The sequence below is a fragment of the Vespa velutina genome, chromosome 15 (genome assembly GCF_912470025.1).
Source record: "Vespa velutina chromosome 15, iVesVel2.1, whole genome shotgun sequence".
Lineage (NCBI taxonomy): Eukaryota > Metazoa > Arthropoda > Insecta > Hymenoptera > Vespidae > Vespa > Vespa velutina.
In genome coordinates this window covers 4586314-4602596 of record NC_062202.1, presented here as the reverse complement: position 1 = coordinate 4602596, position 16283 = coordinate 4586314, and the positions used below count along the sequence as shown (strand labels likewise).

Below are 16283 nucleotides of genomic sequence, written 5' to 3'. Positions count from 1 at the left end.
GTGACAAAAGATATGACATTTTTAAATCCTCTACTTTTCGTTTCTATATCAATGAAGGAAGCATATTTAACGTTGAATACTAAATTTTTAAGTATATAGATTTCATAAGTACTACATTTTTAATTCACTAATTAAATTTATACAAATGTTGAAAATGCAATAAGTTATTTATAACCAAAATTTAGTAATTGACTAGACCAGGACTGTAGGATCACAAGGATTAAAATAAATTACAACATACGTGTATATGATCGATTATAATAAACAACAAAAAAGTTAATGAGTTCTTTGAGATATTAAATATAACACTATAGTTATTATTAATTCTCATAACTGTCTTTTTTTATAAAATGTATAGCATTCCTATTGCATTAATATACTATGTATAATTTGATCGGTAATATTCACAGTATATTAATACGAATAGTTAATTTGTAATACTAAGAGAATTTATGTTAGCCAATAAATCTTTGACATCATCCTGTACTTGATCAGATGTATTAGATAGCGAAAGACGAGAACAAAAGCTACTAAGCGTTTCGACTTGTTCAGACATGTCTTTTTGTTTTTGTACATAGACCATTAGCATACCAATTATATTGTGTACTTCTTCTTTAATCTTTAACATATCTTCTTGAAGAGGTTTTCCATATTCTTGCAACATTCTTAATTTCTTCTGTGCTATTCGTAATGGACTACAACCATATTTATCCAAAGAGTGTACATTTGTTCCAGCCTTTAAAAGCAATGTCACTACTGATATTTTACTTGTGACTGCTGCTAGGTGAAGTGGAGTATTACCTATGATATCACGTTTATTAGGATCTGCACCATGTTCCAAAAGCAAATGAACTATTGCTTCGAAGCCTCTGTAAATGAAAATATTCGGAAATCATTTTTACATATCATCTTATTTAGGAGCAGATATAATTTACCTGCAAGAGGCTAAATGAAGAGGTGTGCGTCCTTGTTCGTCGCGACTATCGGGTGAAACACCAGTATTTAACAGTCTTCTCATTAATTCAATATTATTTGTATAAGCTGCAAGTCGCATTTTACGTTCCAAAAAAGTTTCTCGGAATTCTTTCCAACCAGAATAATACTGATCAGTACGAAAATGTAGCGATCTCATCTTTCTTGGAATAACTTTGATACCCCTTAATTCTTTAGCAGAAACACATCTACTTGTAGGAGGCCTAAATCCCTAAAATAGTTATGTTGCACATTGAGTACAAAGTGAACAATCATAATGGTGTCATTTCACATTACCTAACTTCATTGTTCTCAATAATAAAAAAGAAACCCTTACCTGAGATGGATATACAACGAGCTCTCCTGATGTACTGGCACCCGAATTTTGACTTAAATCATAGTCATAATTCCCAAATCCTGTACACAATGAAGAAATCGGTAAACTCAAATCCATTGACCAGGTTGGACTTAATCCTATCCGAGAAGTATTCTGTCCGTTTTCTTGTCCTTGATTTTGGCTGCTATTCATACTAGCAACGGTTGTAGAAGTATTACAACTTATTTGGCCACTTGTAAGATTTTCGTGTTGAACAATTAAACTGTCGTTTGAATCATTTCCAGTCTCAACACCAGAATCTACCGACGTCATATTGCATCTAAATGTTTTACAACTTGAATTGCGTTTCACAAGAGAGAGAGAAAGAGGGATACACGATGTTTATCAAACTCGATCTATATACATATATACCTGAGTATTTGGATGTCTATACCAAAATAATAACAGATACGAAAAGACTCTCACATCAGCTGGTGTGTACTATACTTGATCGTATTGTTACCTACGGATCACAGAGAGCCTCACAGTTGCTTATAGTAATACGCATCAAATAAGCATGGTGTAGAAGCTTGCGCACGCAACGCAGTATGGCTATTGAAACAATGTGGCGCCATCTTCTTTTATGGGTATAGGCTATGCTTCATATTTTTTATCATTGGTGCTTTCTTTGAACTGAATATCAAAGAACGATTTTATTGGTTCTTATATATCTAAACGATCGACTAAGCTTAACATTCGTGTATTCAGAAATCAATGAATAGACAGACCCTAGAACTTTACACAACTTTAACCAAACAGAAATAATATCTTTGAAAGATTACATAAGTATACAGTGTGATTTGAAATCTTGTAAAATTTATATTCAATGATTGTAATATCCAAAAATATGGCGCCCGAGTGAAGGACGCTTAATTGAGGATACGAAGTAATAGGAAATTTATAGAAATAAAGTGATAAACTTTCGAGAGAAATGAGCAATCTTTCACCATTCGGTGGTGGAAAGAATCCACCTTGGGTTCGTAATACAGGTAAGATATTATTATATATTAATAAAATAAAGTAGAGGAAATTGCATGTCGTTCGTATGCAGAGCACGATGTTGCCAAATTTTTGTTAAAATTTATACAAGCTAAGAAAACTTGTTAAAATATCTTTTTCAATATATTGTCATGAAATAATCATTTATACTCATATGTAGAGAACATCATTTTATTTAAAAAATTGTACATTTTATTAATATTTTGAAATAATTAGTTTGAATTTGAGATGATATTAAAATCTATCAAAATGGATGGCTCCATTATTTTGTTATAGTGATATGAATAGTATAGTATAGTATTGTAAGAGCTTCTTTTTTATGTCTCTTGCATGAATTAAATTAGAAATATATTAATTTCAATTGTAATAATATGAAAGATCTTATTAATAATCAATCCATATTGAATTTGTAATGAATTATATACTTCGTAATTTGTTCTATTAAATAAAATTTATTTTAGTACTTTGATTATATAACGAATATCAAGTACTATTTCATATTATATTTTATCTCTTTGGATTTGCGTTCATAGGACAAGGTATTCAAAATATTCAACAGCAAATGTTAGGTCAGGCAATGGGTACTATCGGTGGACAACCTATGGTTCAATATCAGCAACAAACACAGCAAGTGTATCAACAAAGCTTGGGTTTACAACAGGTCAATACAACATTTTATATTATTGGTGATTAACAACATTGAATTTATAAATGTTTTGTACCATAGCCCAATATAACGATGGCTTCAATGGCTACTCTTGGTTCTAATCTACCGTCTGGAATAGCTGGACAATTATATCCACAAGTTGCTACTGTTTCTTATCCAACGCCAAGAGCTTTAAATACGAATGCATTTCAACCATCAGTAGCTGGTGTGCCCCAACAAGTGCAACAAAATGTACCTTCGTCGTCGCCGAAACAAAGAGTCTTTACAGGAATAGTTACTAAAGTACATGATAATTTTGGTTTTGTCGATGAAGATGTATTCTTTCAAACAAGGTGAGTGAAGAAAATAATCAATTTGTATTGATATCATTCAAATTCATTTTCAATGATTTGTGTTTCAGTGCTTGCGTGAAAGGTTCTAATCCAATAGTAGGAGATCGTGTACTTGTAGAAGCATCTTACAATTCTTCTATGCCATTCAAATGGAACGCAACTAGAATACAAGTATTACCCATGGGAAATAATAATAATAATACTAATACACAGCAGACAAATCAAGCTAATCGACAACAACAACAAGTAAATCGGCCATCGGGAACTTATAATGCAGTGCCTCCTCCTACAGAAAATGCCAATAATAGGTAAATTTTAACCATAGCATAAAGGCAAATTCAAAATGATATCTATTTTTAAATAAGTATGAATATATTTTATTGTGAATTACTTTATTTATATTCCGAAAAATAATTTCGTGTTTGAAAGGTTTACAACTACTACAACAAATACAAACACGACTAGTAATCGTAACAAAGTTGGGAGAGTTAGGGAGAGATCACCCCGCGAACGTAGGAATGAAGAGGAAGAGATCGAAAGAAAACGACGTCGAGAGGAAAGAATAAGGGAACGTGAGAAAAAAGAAGAGCGTAGTCCGTCAAGAACTAGAAGAAGTAAATCTCCTAGACCTCGTAGACGTACCAGAGTAGTGCCGCGGTACATGGTGCAAATACCAAAAATCGCGCTCGATTTGTTAGTAACCTTTATGTTATCATTTCTTATCTCCACGTATTCACAATTACGATTTATCTTAGACGATGTTATTGTTTACTATTTATTATTTCAGACCTGAAGCAGATGTTCTTGAAATAAGAAGGCGTTATCAAAACATGTATATTCCCAGTGATTTTTTTTCTACTAACTTTAGATGGGTTGATGCTTTCCCACCACATATGCCATTCACTCTTAACAAACCTTGCTCTTTTCATGTTATGCATAAGGATGTAGATTCATGTATAGAAAATACTGCAATACTAGAGCCTTCAGATGCTGATTATCTCTTTTCTGCAAAGGTTCGTTCAATTATATGAATTAATTATTTAACGATTCATTTGTCTTATATTATATTTTATACCACAGGTGATGCTTATATCAATGCCTGCCATGGAAGAAATTTATAAAAGATGTTGCGGAGTCTCAGAAGATAGAGACCCAGATCGTGATTATATACATCCTACTCGCCTTATAAATTTTTTAGTAGGATTACGAGGTAAAAATGAAACAATGGCCATTGGTGGGCCATGGAGTCCTTCCTTGGATGGACCAAATCCCGAAAAGGATCCTTCTGTTTTGATCAGGACGGCTGTCAGAACCTGTAAAGCACTTACAGGCATAGATTTGTCCAGCTGCACTCAGTGGTACGATTTTGTAAATATTGGTATTCTTTTATGTAACGTACGTTTGAATTACAGTTATAGATCTTTTTTTTTTTTTTTTTTTTTTTTTTTTTTTTTTTTTCTTTTTTTTTCTTTCTCTCTCTCTCTCTTTTTAAAAGCTCTCTCATTATCAAAGAGCAATGTGATGTTAACAAATTTTTCTGCCCGTTAAAATGCACTATTGAAATGTTCGGTTATTGAATTTCTATGAGCCATTATTATAGTAAATTTCGATTTAAATTTCTTTTGATAATCAGTGTCATGTTGCCTTTTTATGACCTCGGACTTTTATAGTTCGCAAAATTACATTGTACATAGTTTTCTTGAGTGAGAAGCTGCTAAAATTTAATTAGCACGGAGTAACGTTAAGATGCGTCTACGACAAGGATAATATACCATTCGTGATCGAAAAAAAAAACAAAAAAAGAAAAAGAAATATAGATTTTAATGAGTTTCTCACTTGATAAACTAAGATTGTAGCTAAATCTCTACATAGGAGGTACGTATTTATTTTATGCACGACCGACCAACGAAGATTGCTGTGCACTGGATCCTGTTTCAAGCACCCCAACGATGATATACGAGCAGTCGCGGCAGACAAATCATCACTATTGTTCTATTACTGTTGTGATCTACTCAGTTGTGCTTTCTCAAAATGGTCTACGTTGTACGCTGTGCGTGGCTTTGTATGCAGTGCGTGGGCTTAACGAACAAGCGAACGATCACTTAGCATATAAGGCAAGGCTAAGCAGCATTAATCTGAGTTGACGTTTGGGTATTGTTTTTCCTTGCGGCACAGGTACCGCTTCCTGGAACTCTACTACAGACGTGCAGAAACGACCCACAAGTCAGGGCGAGTGGTGCCCTCGCGCGTTGAAACCGTGATACTATTTCTCCCAGATGTATGGAGCTGTGTGCCTACCAGATTGGAGTGGGATGGGCTACAACTCAACTATAAGAAACAACTGGAGCGAAAATTGCTGCGTGCTGCCTCTAACCCCGACGATTCGGATGCTGCCAATGACACTGATGAGGCTGCCGTCGCTGATCAAAAGGCACTGCCAACATCATCCCATATTACTTTTACCTTTTTATTACCTTATTATGTATACATGCAGCTGTTTCCTACTACTAAACTGAATTTTCAGTAGGTGATACTTGTCCATCGATCCAATTTATCTTTCAACTTTTATCAAGATTCTACGTTCCTTTACAATTAATTTTTACTTCTTAGAAATTGAAACATTCGTTATTTAGCAAAAGATTTATCATAGATAACTTCTATACTTTATAGAAAGGAACTGTGTTGAGAAGTTAGTAATTTTATGTTGTAATATTTTTCTGTTTAGTTCATTGATATTCAATGTAAATAGGAATATTTGACATTATTTGCAGTGAAATATATTCATAAAAAAAATATTATTTAACTTTGCTATAAGTATAAGAAATCAAATTTTATTTAGAAATAGTAGCGTAACATAGTTTCTGGCAGTCTTCCTCAAGTCTTTATGTTATCAAATATTTTTATTAGGTCAGGTACAAAAATGATCGATGGGTAATGTATTGCAAATTCTCCCTTAGCCATTGGCAGTTTCATTGCATTAACAAGAGACGCAAGCAAGCCTAGCTCGGAGAAGAGCACAGCTGAGCCATTCCTATCCCTGATACCTTCACCTCTGTCATTGATAAATTATTCATTCATTTCATTTGCTCATCGTTATATACTACTACATTTTTGGTATTATCCATAACCTATCAACGACACAGACACCAGAGCCAGGACACTATGAGAATCTAGCAGTTATTTAAGTCATACTTGAGGGACATCGTGAATGAAGAAAGGTGTATCATTACTATGTGAGAAAGTGATTAAACGAAGAATGGCGAAAGAATGAAGAGGGAGTGGTTTCGTTTCGTTATAGGGGCTGCTTCTGTTCTGTAGATTCCTATCAAGCTTTTTTACTTCTGTAAGCTAATATAGTTTTTCTGTTTTCAGGATGATATGGCAACAGAAAAGAAAGATCCAACCCATTATTCTCAATTGGACCCAAAATCTATGAATGTATGATATTATTTTATAAAATCATTTCTATATCTAGTATTTATTCATTAATATATGTATATACATATTTATGTATTTTTTTATTTACAAAGGTGAATGATTTACGTCAAGAATTGGTTGCAAGAAATTTAAACTCTAAAGGTCTAAAGTCACAATTGCTTGCACGTCTTCTAAAGGCTATGAAGTTGGAACAGGCTAAAGAGGAAGGACGTCAAGATGATGTAGAAGATAATGAAGATACATCACCACCTCCAAAAGAAGATGATGAAAAGAAATTCAAGGAAAATAAAGATGTAAAGGTTGAACATAAAGTGAACATAAATATATTACATATAACAACATATATATAATAAATATATATAATAATATATATATATATTTGAATGTGTGTGTGTGTGTGTGTTATAAGTATTTACAAAAGATTAAGTAGCCATTTTTATTATCATTGAAGTATGTTGAGATGTTAGTATATATATATAATTTACAGCATGATGAAGATAAAAGAAAACTATACGAACGCGAACGAATTATACTTGAAAAAAGGTATACACTACCAGAGTCTTCTCACATTATTGTGCATCCATCTAGATCAGCGAAAAATGGAAAATTCGATTGTACTGTAATGTCATTGAGTGTCTTACTTGATTATAGACCAGAGGACACGAAGGTATTATATTTTTCTTGTGTTATTTATGTTTACTGTTGTTCGATCATACATTAATCATATACAAATTTGATTAATTTCTTCTTGACATTTTTACAGGAACATTCGTTCGAGGTGTCTTTATTTGCCGAGTTATTTAATGAAATGTTAATGCGAGATTTTGGTTTTCGCATATATCGATCATTATGTAATTTGCCAGAAAGACCTAAGGAAAAAGACGAGGATAAAAAGAAAGATAAAAAAGAAGATAAGAGGGACGAGAAAAAAGATGATAGAAGACGTGAAGATGACCGAAAATGTAATAAGAAAGAGGAAAGGAGAGACGAAAAAAAGAGAGAAGGGAGTAAAGATAAAAAAGATGATAAAGAAGCAAAGAACAAAACTGATGACAAGGATCGGGAGAAAGAAAAAAATGACGACGACGACGACGATGATTACGAGGAATCTGAGGTATTTTAAAGAAAATATCCGTTAATTAATTTGTTGTTGTAACGTTTACTTAAAATAAAATAACAATTATTTCGTAGGATGACGATTCAATTAAGGACGGTAAGAAAGATAGAGACAAAGACGGGAAAAAAAGAAAAACAAAACTTTACACATATGATCCTTATTTACTTTTATCCTTTGTATATTTTGATCAAACACATTGTGGATATATATTTGATAAGGATATAGAAGAGCTTATTTATACTTTGGGATTGAATCTATCTCGAGCACAGGTTCGTAAATTAGTACAGAAAGTGGTTACTAGAGATTCTTTGCATTATCGCAAATTAACGGATAAAGCAAAGGATGACAACGGAAAGGATGAGAAGGATGTAGATAAAAGTGATAATGGAAAGGCTCAGAACGAAGAAGAATTATTGCGTTCGTTAGCTCTTGGTAAGTTTGATAATCTTCATCAAAGAATATTTCTAAGAATATTTCGCAGTTTTTAAATAACGAAAAGTTCTATCGTTTTTAGGAAACAAAAAATTATTACCTGTATTCGTGTCAAGTGGGCCACCTTCTAAAAGAGCTAGAAGAGATGATAAATCTACAGGAATAACTGAAGAAGAATCGATACCAGAAGGATTTGTTATATATAAAGGTTCTTTATTAGACGTTGAGAAATTAGTTGGTCAATTGAAAAGATCAGAAAAAGCTCGTTTAGATACAGAAAACCGTATGATAGAATTGCAAACTGAATTAGGGATTGTCAATGAAAAGTCATTAAAACAAGCAAACAATTTGAAAGGTTTGTCCGAAGATTTAAAGATTTACAAAGATAAATTAAGATGTACGGATGAAAAACTTAAGAAAGTTTCGGTAAGTTCTCTTAAAATTTAATAAGTTAAAACGAATAGAAATATAGTATTAAATAATATTTAAAATATCTTTACAGACTGAATGCCATAATTATTTAACTGCAGTAAAAAATATGTATCATATAGCTTCAAAAATGGTGCAGGGTGATAGCAAAAAAGTGGAAATAGTAGAAATACAAGATGAAAAAATTGTAGCGGAAGTTAATGGCTCTGAGATAGAAAATAAATGCAAAACTGATACACGATGGGGTGATAGTAAAGTTATAATAAAGGATGAAACTGATAAAGATAGAAAATGTGACAACAAAATTTCTATTAAAAAAGAAATAATGGAAACCGACAAAGAAAAGAAATAAATAGATGTTGATATTCATAGTGGTATACACAAATAAATACATTGGGACATTTTCATAATAAAATATGATCGTGTTCAGCATTGTTAGAAAGCAACTATAATATTAATTTTTTCATATGTGAAAGTCAGTGAACAAAAATTCAATTTTTATAACATTTTGCACCAAGTGGGAAAACAGAAAAACTCGTTATGCTAGTAGATTAATATAATGAGTCAAATGTTTGTTGATGAAAATGATAACAGACGATATACCATACCTATGCGTTATTGTTTTAAATAAATCCTATCGATATAATATATCTAAGGAATAAATTCTTGGGAATATTAGTATAAATTGGATCCACTATAAAATACTGAGTGGTAACAAAGGATTAATTTGCAAAAGTGTATTTACATGTAATCTCATAATTTATCAGCTATATATATATAATACGAAAATATTAAGTTACCGATGAATTGTAAAAATTAACTAAAATTTCACATGAAATAGAAACTTTTAATGTTTTATGTTAAATATTACTTTTTTATACTGTTTTTCTCACACACAGCATATTTTTCTAATGCAGTGGAGAAATAACCTGATATATTTTCCATAAAATTTCTTTCTTGGTATGTACTTTTCAGAGTGATTACTGATTGTTGTTACTGTAATATATTAACATTGCTTTCTAAGCATGATATTAAATATATATATATATATATATATAAATATATATATATATATATATAAATATCAATTATGTGGTGTATATATATAACAAAATATAAAAATGATTAACCGGTTTTTACAATATCAATGAAACTACATATTATGGTTATATACGATTATTAAATATAATTTTAATATTATGCATCGTCAAACATATGGATTGTATATAAGAAATCTGTCACCTAAATTTTTATAAATCAGCTGTATGCATGAATAATCTTGAATTCGTAAGTGGACGTGAGAATTAAACTAAGTATATTACAGGAAACATATTCAATAACTAATATTTTATCTTTGGACACGACCTTTTACCATTTAAATGGACAAATCTTTTCGTGTAGCTTAAATTTTGTTAGTCCCGCAAATACAATAACTATATCGTAATATAAACAGATAATATGTGAGTTGTGTCATATAATATATGCAATATTGTATTTCACTCATTGAATATCTCTTCGAACGATATTATACATCATAGAAATATTTCTTTCCCCAAAGCACATAACTTACAGCACATACTGTAGTATTTTGTACATACCTGTGTTACTTGGAAAAACTGTAATGCAAGTAGCAGATATTATCATAAGTTGAAATCATATTACATACGAAGAAAATAAACTTATACTTAAGCAATGATACGGAATCTATAAAAATTACTCACGCGTAAGTATACTATTAAATAAATGGTAGTAAAAAAATTAAATAAGTAAATAATTATACCTATGTTATACTATCTTTCTATATTTATTATACTTTTCTCGAAGGACGATAATTTTCTTATACTATTAATCTACCTTAGATATAAAGTTGGAACAGAGATTAAAAACATACAAATAAAAGAACATTTGTTTTATTAGCATGTTATATTTAAAACTATGAATGTAAACGTATTTACAAATGTACAAATTCAGAGTAAATTGATTAATATTATTGAAATACGTATTCATCATCTCCTACTTATAATATATATTTCTATATCTTTTTACTGAATTATAGATGCCAAGTGGTACTATTAGCAAATTATAGCGTTGGATTAAAACACAAATAGTTGCTTTTAGTAATAACAATTAAAATGTTAACTATTTAAAAGATAAAACTACCTGAAATATTTACATCAATTATATAATTTTTACGTTCTTACATTAAGATTAATATAATTATAATTCTGCTGACAATTAATAATTTTTAATTTTTGAAAAAGTACATGTATTTATCTACATGTATAGAATATATACTTATATTACACGACTGGTCAATTATTACAAACTACAGTATATACCAACAATTAAATATCAGAAATTATAAATATACTTTTAATGATTCAATTATATGTTCAATCTTTATAACAAGAAATATTTTTAAGTATATATAATTTACAAACGTATTGAGACAAATGAAAGAATTACGAGGATTTCATTTTACACAAGAATCGTAAATGCAACATCTTTACCTCGTCGGTATTCAATTTCACGACACCTTCTTGATTGTCGATCGAAAGTAATGTGCCTATGGCTTCTCGCTCTTCGCCTATAATAACTTTCACTCGATCACCTCTTGAAGGTACTACTGGTTCCAATTGATCGCAAACCAAATTTACAACTCTGTCTTCCACAGGTAGAAACACAGCACACATACCGGCCTGATTGATAAGAAATTATTTGAATAATTCAACTTTTATTAAATATTACGAATGAAAATATTTTATATACTCACAGAAATTCCTCGTATAACACCTTGCTGTCCTGCGAGTGCAGGATCTGGATGAGAACCCCGAACACGTACTTCTATGTCTGTTGTGTGCCATTCGGTGTGATTGATGATTCCCGACGTAACTCCAGTATCTAAACCTGCACCAGGAGTTTGAGGATTATACGGACTTCCAGGGACTCCTAGAACGGACACAAAAATGTATAATTTAATGGAACAGGAAATTTATGACATCCAAGACGTATTAAATAAAATATGTATTGTATATTTTACCTGGTGTCATGGGACTATAACCCATTGGCGATGGAGTAGCAAATGCTCCATGAGGACTTGTAGTATATCCAGTCCCATTTGGAGACGGTGTAGCGACATAGCCTGCAGGACTTGGGCTCGCAGTCGTACTTCCCGCAGGACTTGGACTAGGTTGATATGAGCTGAAACTTTGTTCGGATCCATACATAGTACCAGGTGTTTGAGGAGTGAAAGGACCACCAGTAGGAGGATAGCCAGGTCCATATCCAGGTGAACCGGCTTCTTCCATATTGTAACCATCGAAGTCGTTTGTTCTTGCTGGTGTATTAGTGACTGTAGGATCCCAAGCACCTGATTGACCAGGTGTCCGTGAACCATCATGAGATGGCGTCATAGAACCATAATGAGGAGTACGTGATCCATCTGTAATAGAAATATAATCAATTATTTCTAGATATTAGATGTCTGAAAAAATTTCAAGAGTAATTATGAACGAGACTCACTTTCGTACATAGGCGTCTGAGATCCATGCATAGGAGTTTTGGATCCATCTCTCGCGTACATTGGTGTTTGTCCACCAGCCGTGTACGCTGGTGTACGACTGTAACTGCTGAAACCACCGTCTTTTGTCGGTACTCCAACGTTTGCAATGTGAGATCTGTCCACGGATATCGTTTGACACGTCGAATGTAGTTCTACACGCGCAGTAGTTTCTGTAGCATCTTTAACTATGCCTACGTTTCCTTTATACGGTCCACCAGTTATTTTTATAGTCGTTCCTATTAACTCTCTGTCTCTCCTTATACCTCCACCGCGACCTCTACCTCTACCACCGCCACCTCCTCCTCGTCCCATACCTCCTCTATATATAAAAAAAAAAAAAAAAAAAAATTGTATATTTATTGTGTATTGAAAATATATTAAATAGATAGAAAGGAGATAACGAAAATATGATACTAACCCGCTCGGATGCATTGGTGAAGCAATTCTTGGTGACATGAAACCTGAGATTGGAGATATAGATGTAATAGCTGATTTGTTCCCACCAGAAAGTTGTAGATGTCTCGTTTTACAAACGAATATGCCTCCATTATCAACAAACATTCTTGAATGTAAAAATGCAAAACTTCTATAAAGATGTTTTATTTCACCACCTCTTCCTGCGTGTGGCCCATCAACTACTTTGACAATATCTTTTTTTTGTATAGGATTTTGTTGAGAGTCCAAAGCTACCGCATTTCTATTCTCTCGACGCTTCGTAAGTCCTTGTGGTCTAGCTTCAATCACTTTGCCATGCATAGAAAGAATATGAAAATTTTCACGCTCAAGACGAACTATAACACCGACCGTTTGAGCATCAAGTTGAACTAAATCACCCCATTGAAACTGGCCTAAACTATCGACACCAGTTGCCATATCCGAACATAATTGTAAATCTCTTGGAAGAACTTCCAGTTCATGCATCGATAAATCAGAAAACAAAACTATTCTGTTTTGTTCGACTCTAACGATTAAACCTGTGTCACCTTCGTATCGCCCCGCTACTACCTGTAAATTGAAACATACTGATTATATTTTACTGACATTTCACTGATTATCATACAAAAGATTTTCTTACTTTCACATGATCACCCATTGTAAAGTATTTTCTTAATTCTGTTGATTGAAATTCTAGAGCCTCCTTTAGCTCTTCGTGTTTTGGCATGACCATTATCATGTTTCCATCTATCGAAACGATCTTGCCTTGCAAGTTTATCAATTCACCTTCGCATACTTCTACATTATCTCCATTACTGAAGGAATGTACCACTCCTTGATCCTCTTTTCCAGCGGGTACTCCTGTTGTTGGAGTTCCACTTAAATCTATCTCGATGCCTTCCGGTGCTTCCTCAAATCTCTCTAACTCGGAAAGAGTTGGCTTTACACCTTCTGCTATAATAGCACTTGTAGTGAAATTTTTATAAAGGAATCTGAAAAAAAAAAAAAAAATCATTATTTTAAAGAAGAGGTAATGTAATATTAAAGGTAATAAAAACTAGAAAAATGTATGTACTTACCCCTTTCTACTATACCTATTGCCTTCAAAAATTAAAAAATCTCCATCGCTAGTAACTTCTCCTCCGATAGCTCGAATAGCTTCGGGATCGAATGGTTTAGCAGGTGGTCTTCTCTTTTTTTTTCTCTTCAAAGCTTCAGATTCGCTTTGTGCCGTTCTTAAAGCACCTCGGGGCCGGGTATAATCTATTCTTGGCAGTAACTTTAAGTGCACTTGATTTTGTGCTAAGTCAACATAATCTACCTGTGCTATATCATCTTTATAAATTCCTCTTTTCAATCTGACCCACTGTTTAGCCTTTAATCCTGTTTGTTCTTTTACAACTCTTAATACATCAGTCATTTCTTTAATTGGTACCATCTGCTGTTTCCATATACCCATTCTTAAATTTCCTACATTTTCAATAGCAGCTTTTATGTGTGGTTGTTTGTAAGCTTCTATATAAATATAACCTTTTACACCTTCAGGTACAACAACTGACTTGATTTGAAGTGGTTCTCCTACAAGAAAAATATGAACAAAATTCATTAAGAAATACAGTTAATTATATTAAAATAGAAAATGAAGAATATATAATACCAGAGAACTGATATGTAATAAATTTCCGCATTAATAAAAGTACAGTTGCTCTTTCTTCTCCAATACGGCATTTTATCATCCAAAGATTTGGATCTTTAACTCCAGGAAGTAAAGTTTGTTGTGTAATTTCATCGCTCATCTCTTCACCTCCATCACCAAAGTGTCGAGCAGCTGCAGATTCATCTGCATACTTTTTCCTCAAATATTCTTCTATTTCATCTTCTTTTTGAGAACTGATATAAATTAGTTTTAATGAGGAATGAGTATTATTTATAAAATATATATTATCATTTTCTAATATATTAAATATTAAAACTTACTCCCATAGATTAGTACCTCTACGTCTTCCTTCAATTTCCCTTGCAGTAGGTCCTAATTCATCTACTTCATTCCCTACAATACCAATTTCTTGGGCTCCTTCTTCCCACTCTTCGTCATCTTCAACTTCATCATCTACTTCAGCTTCATCGATGATAAATCCACCAAATCTATCTTTCTTTTTTTTCTTCCTAGGTCTATCATCGTCTTCTTCCTCTTCCTCTTCATCATACTCGCTACTGCCATCCAGATCCTCACCTATAATCATAGAATATTACTATTAATTTCATTTGCTATACAATATATTGCAAGTATTCAAAATATTTTACCTTCTGGTTCTTCTTCTGGTTCCACTGCTTCTTCGTCACCGGATTTAACTTCCTCAGCTTCATCAGCTTTTGCATCTTCATCTTCTGACCTAAATATTCATACATGATAAATAGAAAAGAAATTAAAACAAAGTATATGAATTTCCCATAAAGAAAGAAGTAAAACACTGTTTACCCTGATCCTGATCTAGACCGTGATCGAGACCTAGAGGGACTTCTCGAGGGTGATCTGGAAGGGCTTCTACTGCATGAAATACTACGATTTTCATCTTGATCGCTTTCACTACCTCCACCCCCACGATCACTTTCATTATCGGAAAAATTACTTCCCTCTGACTCGGACATGTTTTATTTTTATTAAGAAAACGTAATTTTCACCTTAGGTTAATCTCTTGTTTGTATTTCATGTGCGCAGCATAAAAGAACCTCTTTTATTTTTAAGAAAAGGAAACAACTTTGGACCGGGTATCCACAAGAGAAAAAAAAAAATGGAAAAAAATTGCCTGATAACATGTATAAAATCTTATCGATAAACAATACTGTACTCTCTGAAAAATTAAATAATATATATGATAGCTACACCAAACGATCTAGAATAAGTTGTTGGATACTTGACGGACACCGTTTATTGCAAGCACTTCCGTATCACGTGGCAAAAGACTGCCAGAATAAGGGAAAAGAAAGAAAAAAACGCGTATCACATGTTCTTAAGAATCCCTTTATAACGTGAACGTTTACTTGTATAAACTGCGCGGCGTTGTTATAAGCGGCGGCACATCATTGGCGGGACCAAGTAGTGATCCATCAAAAATCCGTGTGAATGCGACACAAAAATAACTGGGTAAAGTTCATTTCCTAAATAACTAAATAAACTTTTTAATTAAACTATTATATCATAATGAGATTATATCATTAATAGATAAAGGAAGATCTATATGAATATTTTAGATAATTTTATATAATAGTCGTCTTTTAACCGTTTCTTTATTAAGTTCAATAAAATAGAAAATTATACTAAAATCATATCTAGAGGGAAGTTCAAATCGATTGGGATCGATATAACTGGCAGGCTTACCAACTTTTATAATTGATATAATCTTACTATTACAAAATATAATATTTTATATTTCAATATTAAATATGAATAATCCTTTAATTTACAATAGTCTATAATTTTTAATCTGATAATGATATAGTACTTTTATTCTAGTTGTCCATTA

At 32.3% G+C, this 16283-nt stretch overlaps 3 protein-coding genes across 7 annotated transcripts; 1 reads left to right on the top strand and 2 right to left on the bottom strand.

The window, feature by feature from the left end:
* Window positions 1-242: 242 nt before the first annotated feature.
* Window positions 243-1878, bottom strand: LOC124954269 (ankyrin repeat domain-containing protein 54). Of its 3 annotated transcripts, none has more exons than XM_047506918.1 (4): window positions 1721-1878; window positions 1310-1628; window positions 936-1204; window positions 243-869 (listed from the first exon to the last, which is right to left on the bottom strand). In XM_047506918.1, exons 2-4 carry the CDS (start codon window positions 1619-1621, stop codon window positions 428-430), a joined length of 1023 nt encoding a protein of 340 aa, XP_047362874.1. In that variant the 5' UTR covers window positions 1622-1628; window positions 1721-1878; the 3' UTR covers window positions 243-427. The 3 variants fall into 3 exon arrangements, with proteins under 3 accessions (XP_047362874.1, XP_047362876.1, XP_047362875.1); XM_047506920.1 differs by having other exon boundaries at window positions 1310-1608; window positions 1721-1869; XM_047506919.1 differs by having other exon boundaries at window positions 1310-1643; window positions 1721-1868.
* Window positions 1879-2085: 207 nt separating this feature from the next.
* LOC124954266 (cell division cycle and apoptosis regulator protein 1-like) lies at window positions 2086-10752 on the top strand. 3 transcript variants are annotated; one of them, XM_047506916.1, is made up of 15 exons: window positions 2086-2337; window positions 2881-3008; window positions 3075-3346; window positions 3415-3654; window positions 3776-4039; window positions 4134-4359; window positions 4427-4704; window positions 5522-5777; window positions 6719-6784; window positions 6877-7077; window positions 7272-7451; window positions 7548-7898; window positions 7976-8333; window positions 8416-8759; window positions 8836-10752. In XM_047506916.1, the coding sequence occupies exons 1-15, from the start codon at window positions 2280-2282 to the stop codon at window positions 9112-9114; spliced, it is 3501 nt and encodes a 1166-aa protein (XP_047362872.1). In that variant the 5' UTR covers window positions 2086-2279; the 3' UTR covers window positions 9115-10752. The 3 variants fall into 3 exon arrangements, with proteins under 3 accessions (XP_047362872.1, XP_047362870.1, XP_047362871.1); XM_047506914.1 differs by having other exon boundaries at window positions 6877-7095; XM_047506915.1 differs by having other exon boundaries at window positions 2087-2337; window positions 6877-7083.
* Window positions 10657-15765, bottom strand: LOC124954268 (transcription elongation factor SPT5-like). Its single transcript, XM_047506917.1, has 11 exons — window positions 15239-15765; window positions 15064-15152; window positions 14737-14992; window positions 14417-14649; window positions 13839-14337; window positions 13400-13751; window positions 12743-13329; window positions 12285-12643; window positions 11803-12204; window positions 11536-11711; window positions 10657-11461 (listed from the first exon to the last, which is right to left on the bottom strand). Exons 1-11 carry the CDS (start codon window positions 15406-15408, stop codon window positions 11225-11227), a joined length of 3360 nt encoding a protein of 1119 aa, XP_047362873.1. The 5' UTR covers window positions 15409-15765; the 3' UTR covers window positions 10657-11224.
* Window positions 15766-16283: the final 518 nt, after the last annotated feature.

Excerpts from the sequence above, each read along its gene's own strand:
- LOC124954269 (XM_047506918.1), bottom strand. The coding sequence starts at position 1,621 with ATGACGTCGGTAGATTCTGGTGTTGAGACTGGAAATGATTCAAACGAC. Across the intron at positions 1,205-1,309 it reads TCGTTGTATATCCATCTCAG|GGATTTAGGCCTCCTACAAG; the intron begins GTAAGGGTTTCT and ends TAACTATTTTAG. Across the intron at positions 870-935 it reads CTTCATTTAGCCTCTTGCAG|AGGCTTCGAAGCAATAGTTC; the intron begins GTAAATTATATC and ends TTTCATTTACAG.
- LOC124954268 (XM_047506917.1), bottom strand. The coding sequence starts at position 15,408 with ATGTCCGAGTCAGAGGGAAGTAATTTTTCCGATAATGAAAGTGATCGT. Across the intron at positions 14,338-14,416 it reads TATTACATATCAGTTCTCTG|GAGAACCACTTCAAATCAAG; the intron begins GTATTATATATT and ends TTTTTCTTGTAG. Across the intron at positions 12,644-12,742 it reads TCACCAATGCATCCGAGCGG|AGGAGGTATGGGACGAGGAG; the intron begins GTTAGTATCATA and ends TTTTATATATAG.
- LOC124954266 (XM_047506914.1), top strand. The coding sequence starts at position 2,280 with ATGAGCAATCTTTCACCATTCGGTGGTGGAAAGAATCCACCTTGGGTT. Across the intron at positions 7,096-7,271 it reads ATGTAAAGGTTGAACATAAA|CATGATGAAGATAAAAGAAA; the intron begins GTGAACATAAAT and ends TATAATTTACAG. Across the intron at positions 7,899-7,975 it reads ATGATTACGAGGAATCTGAG|GATGACGATTCAATTAAGGA; the intron begins GTATTTTAAAGA and ends ATTATTTCGTAG.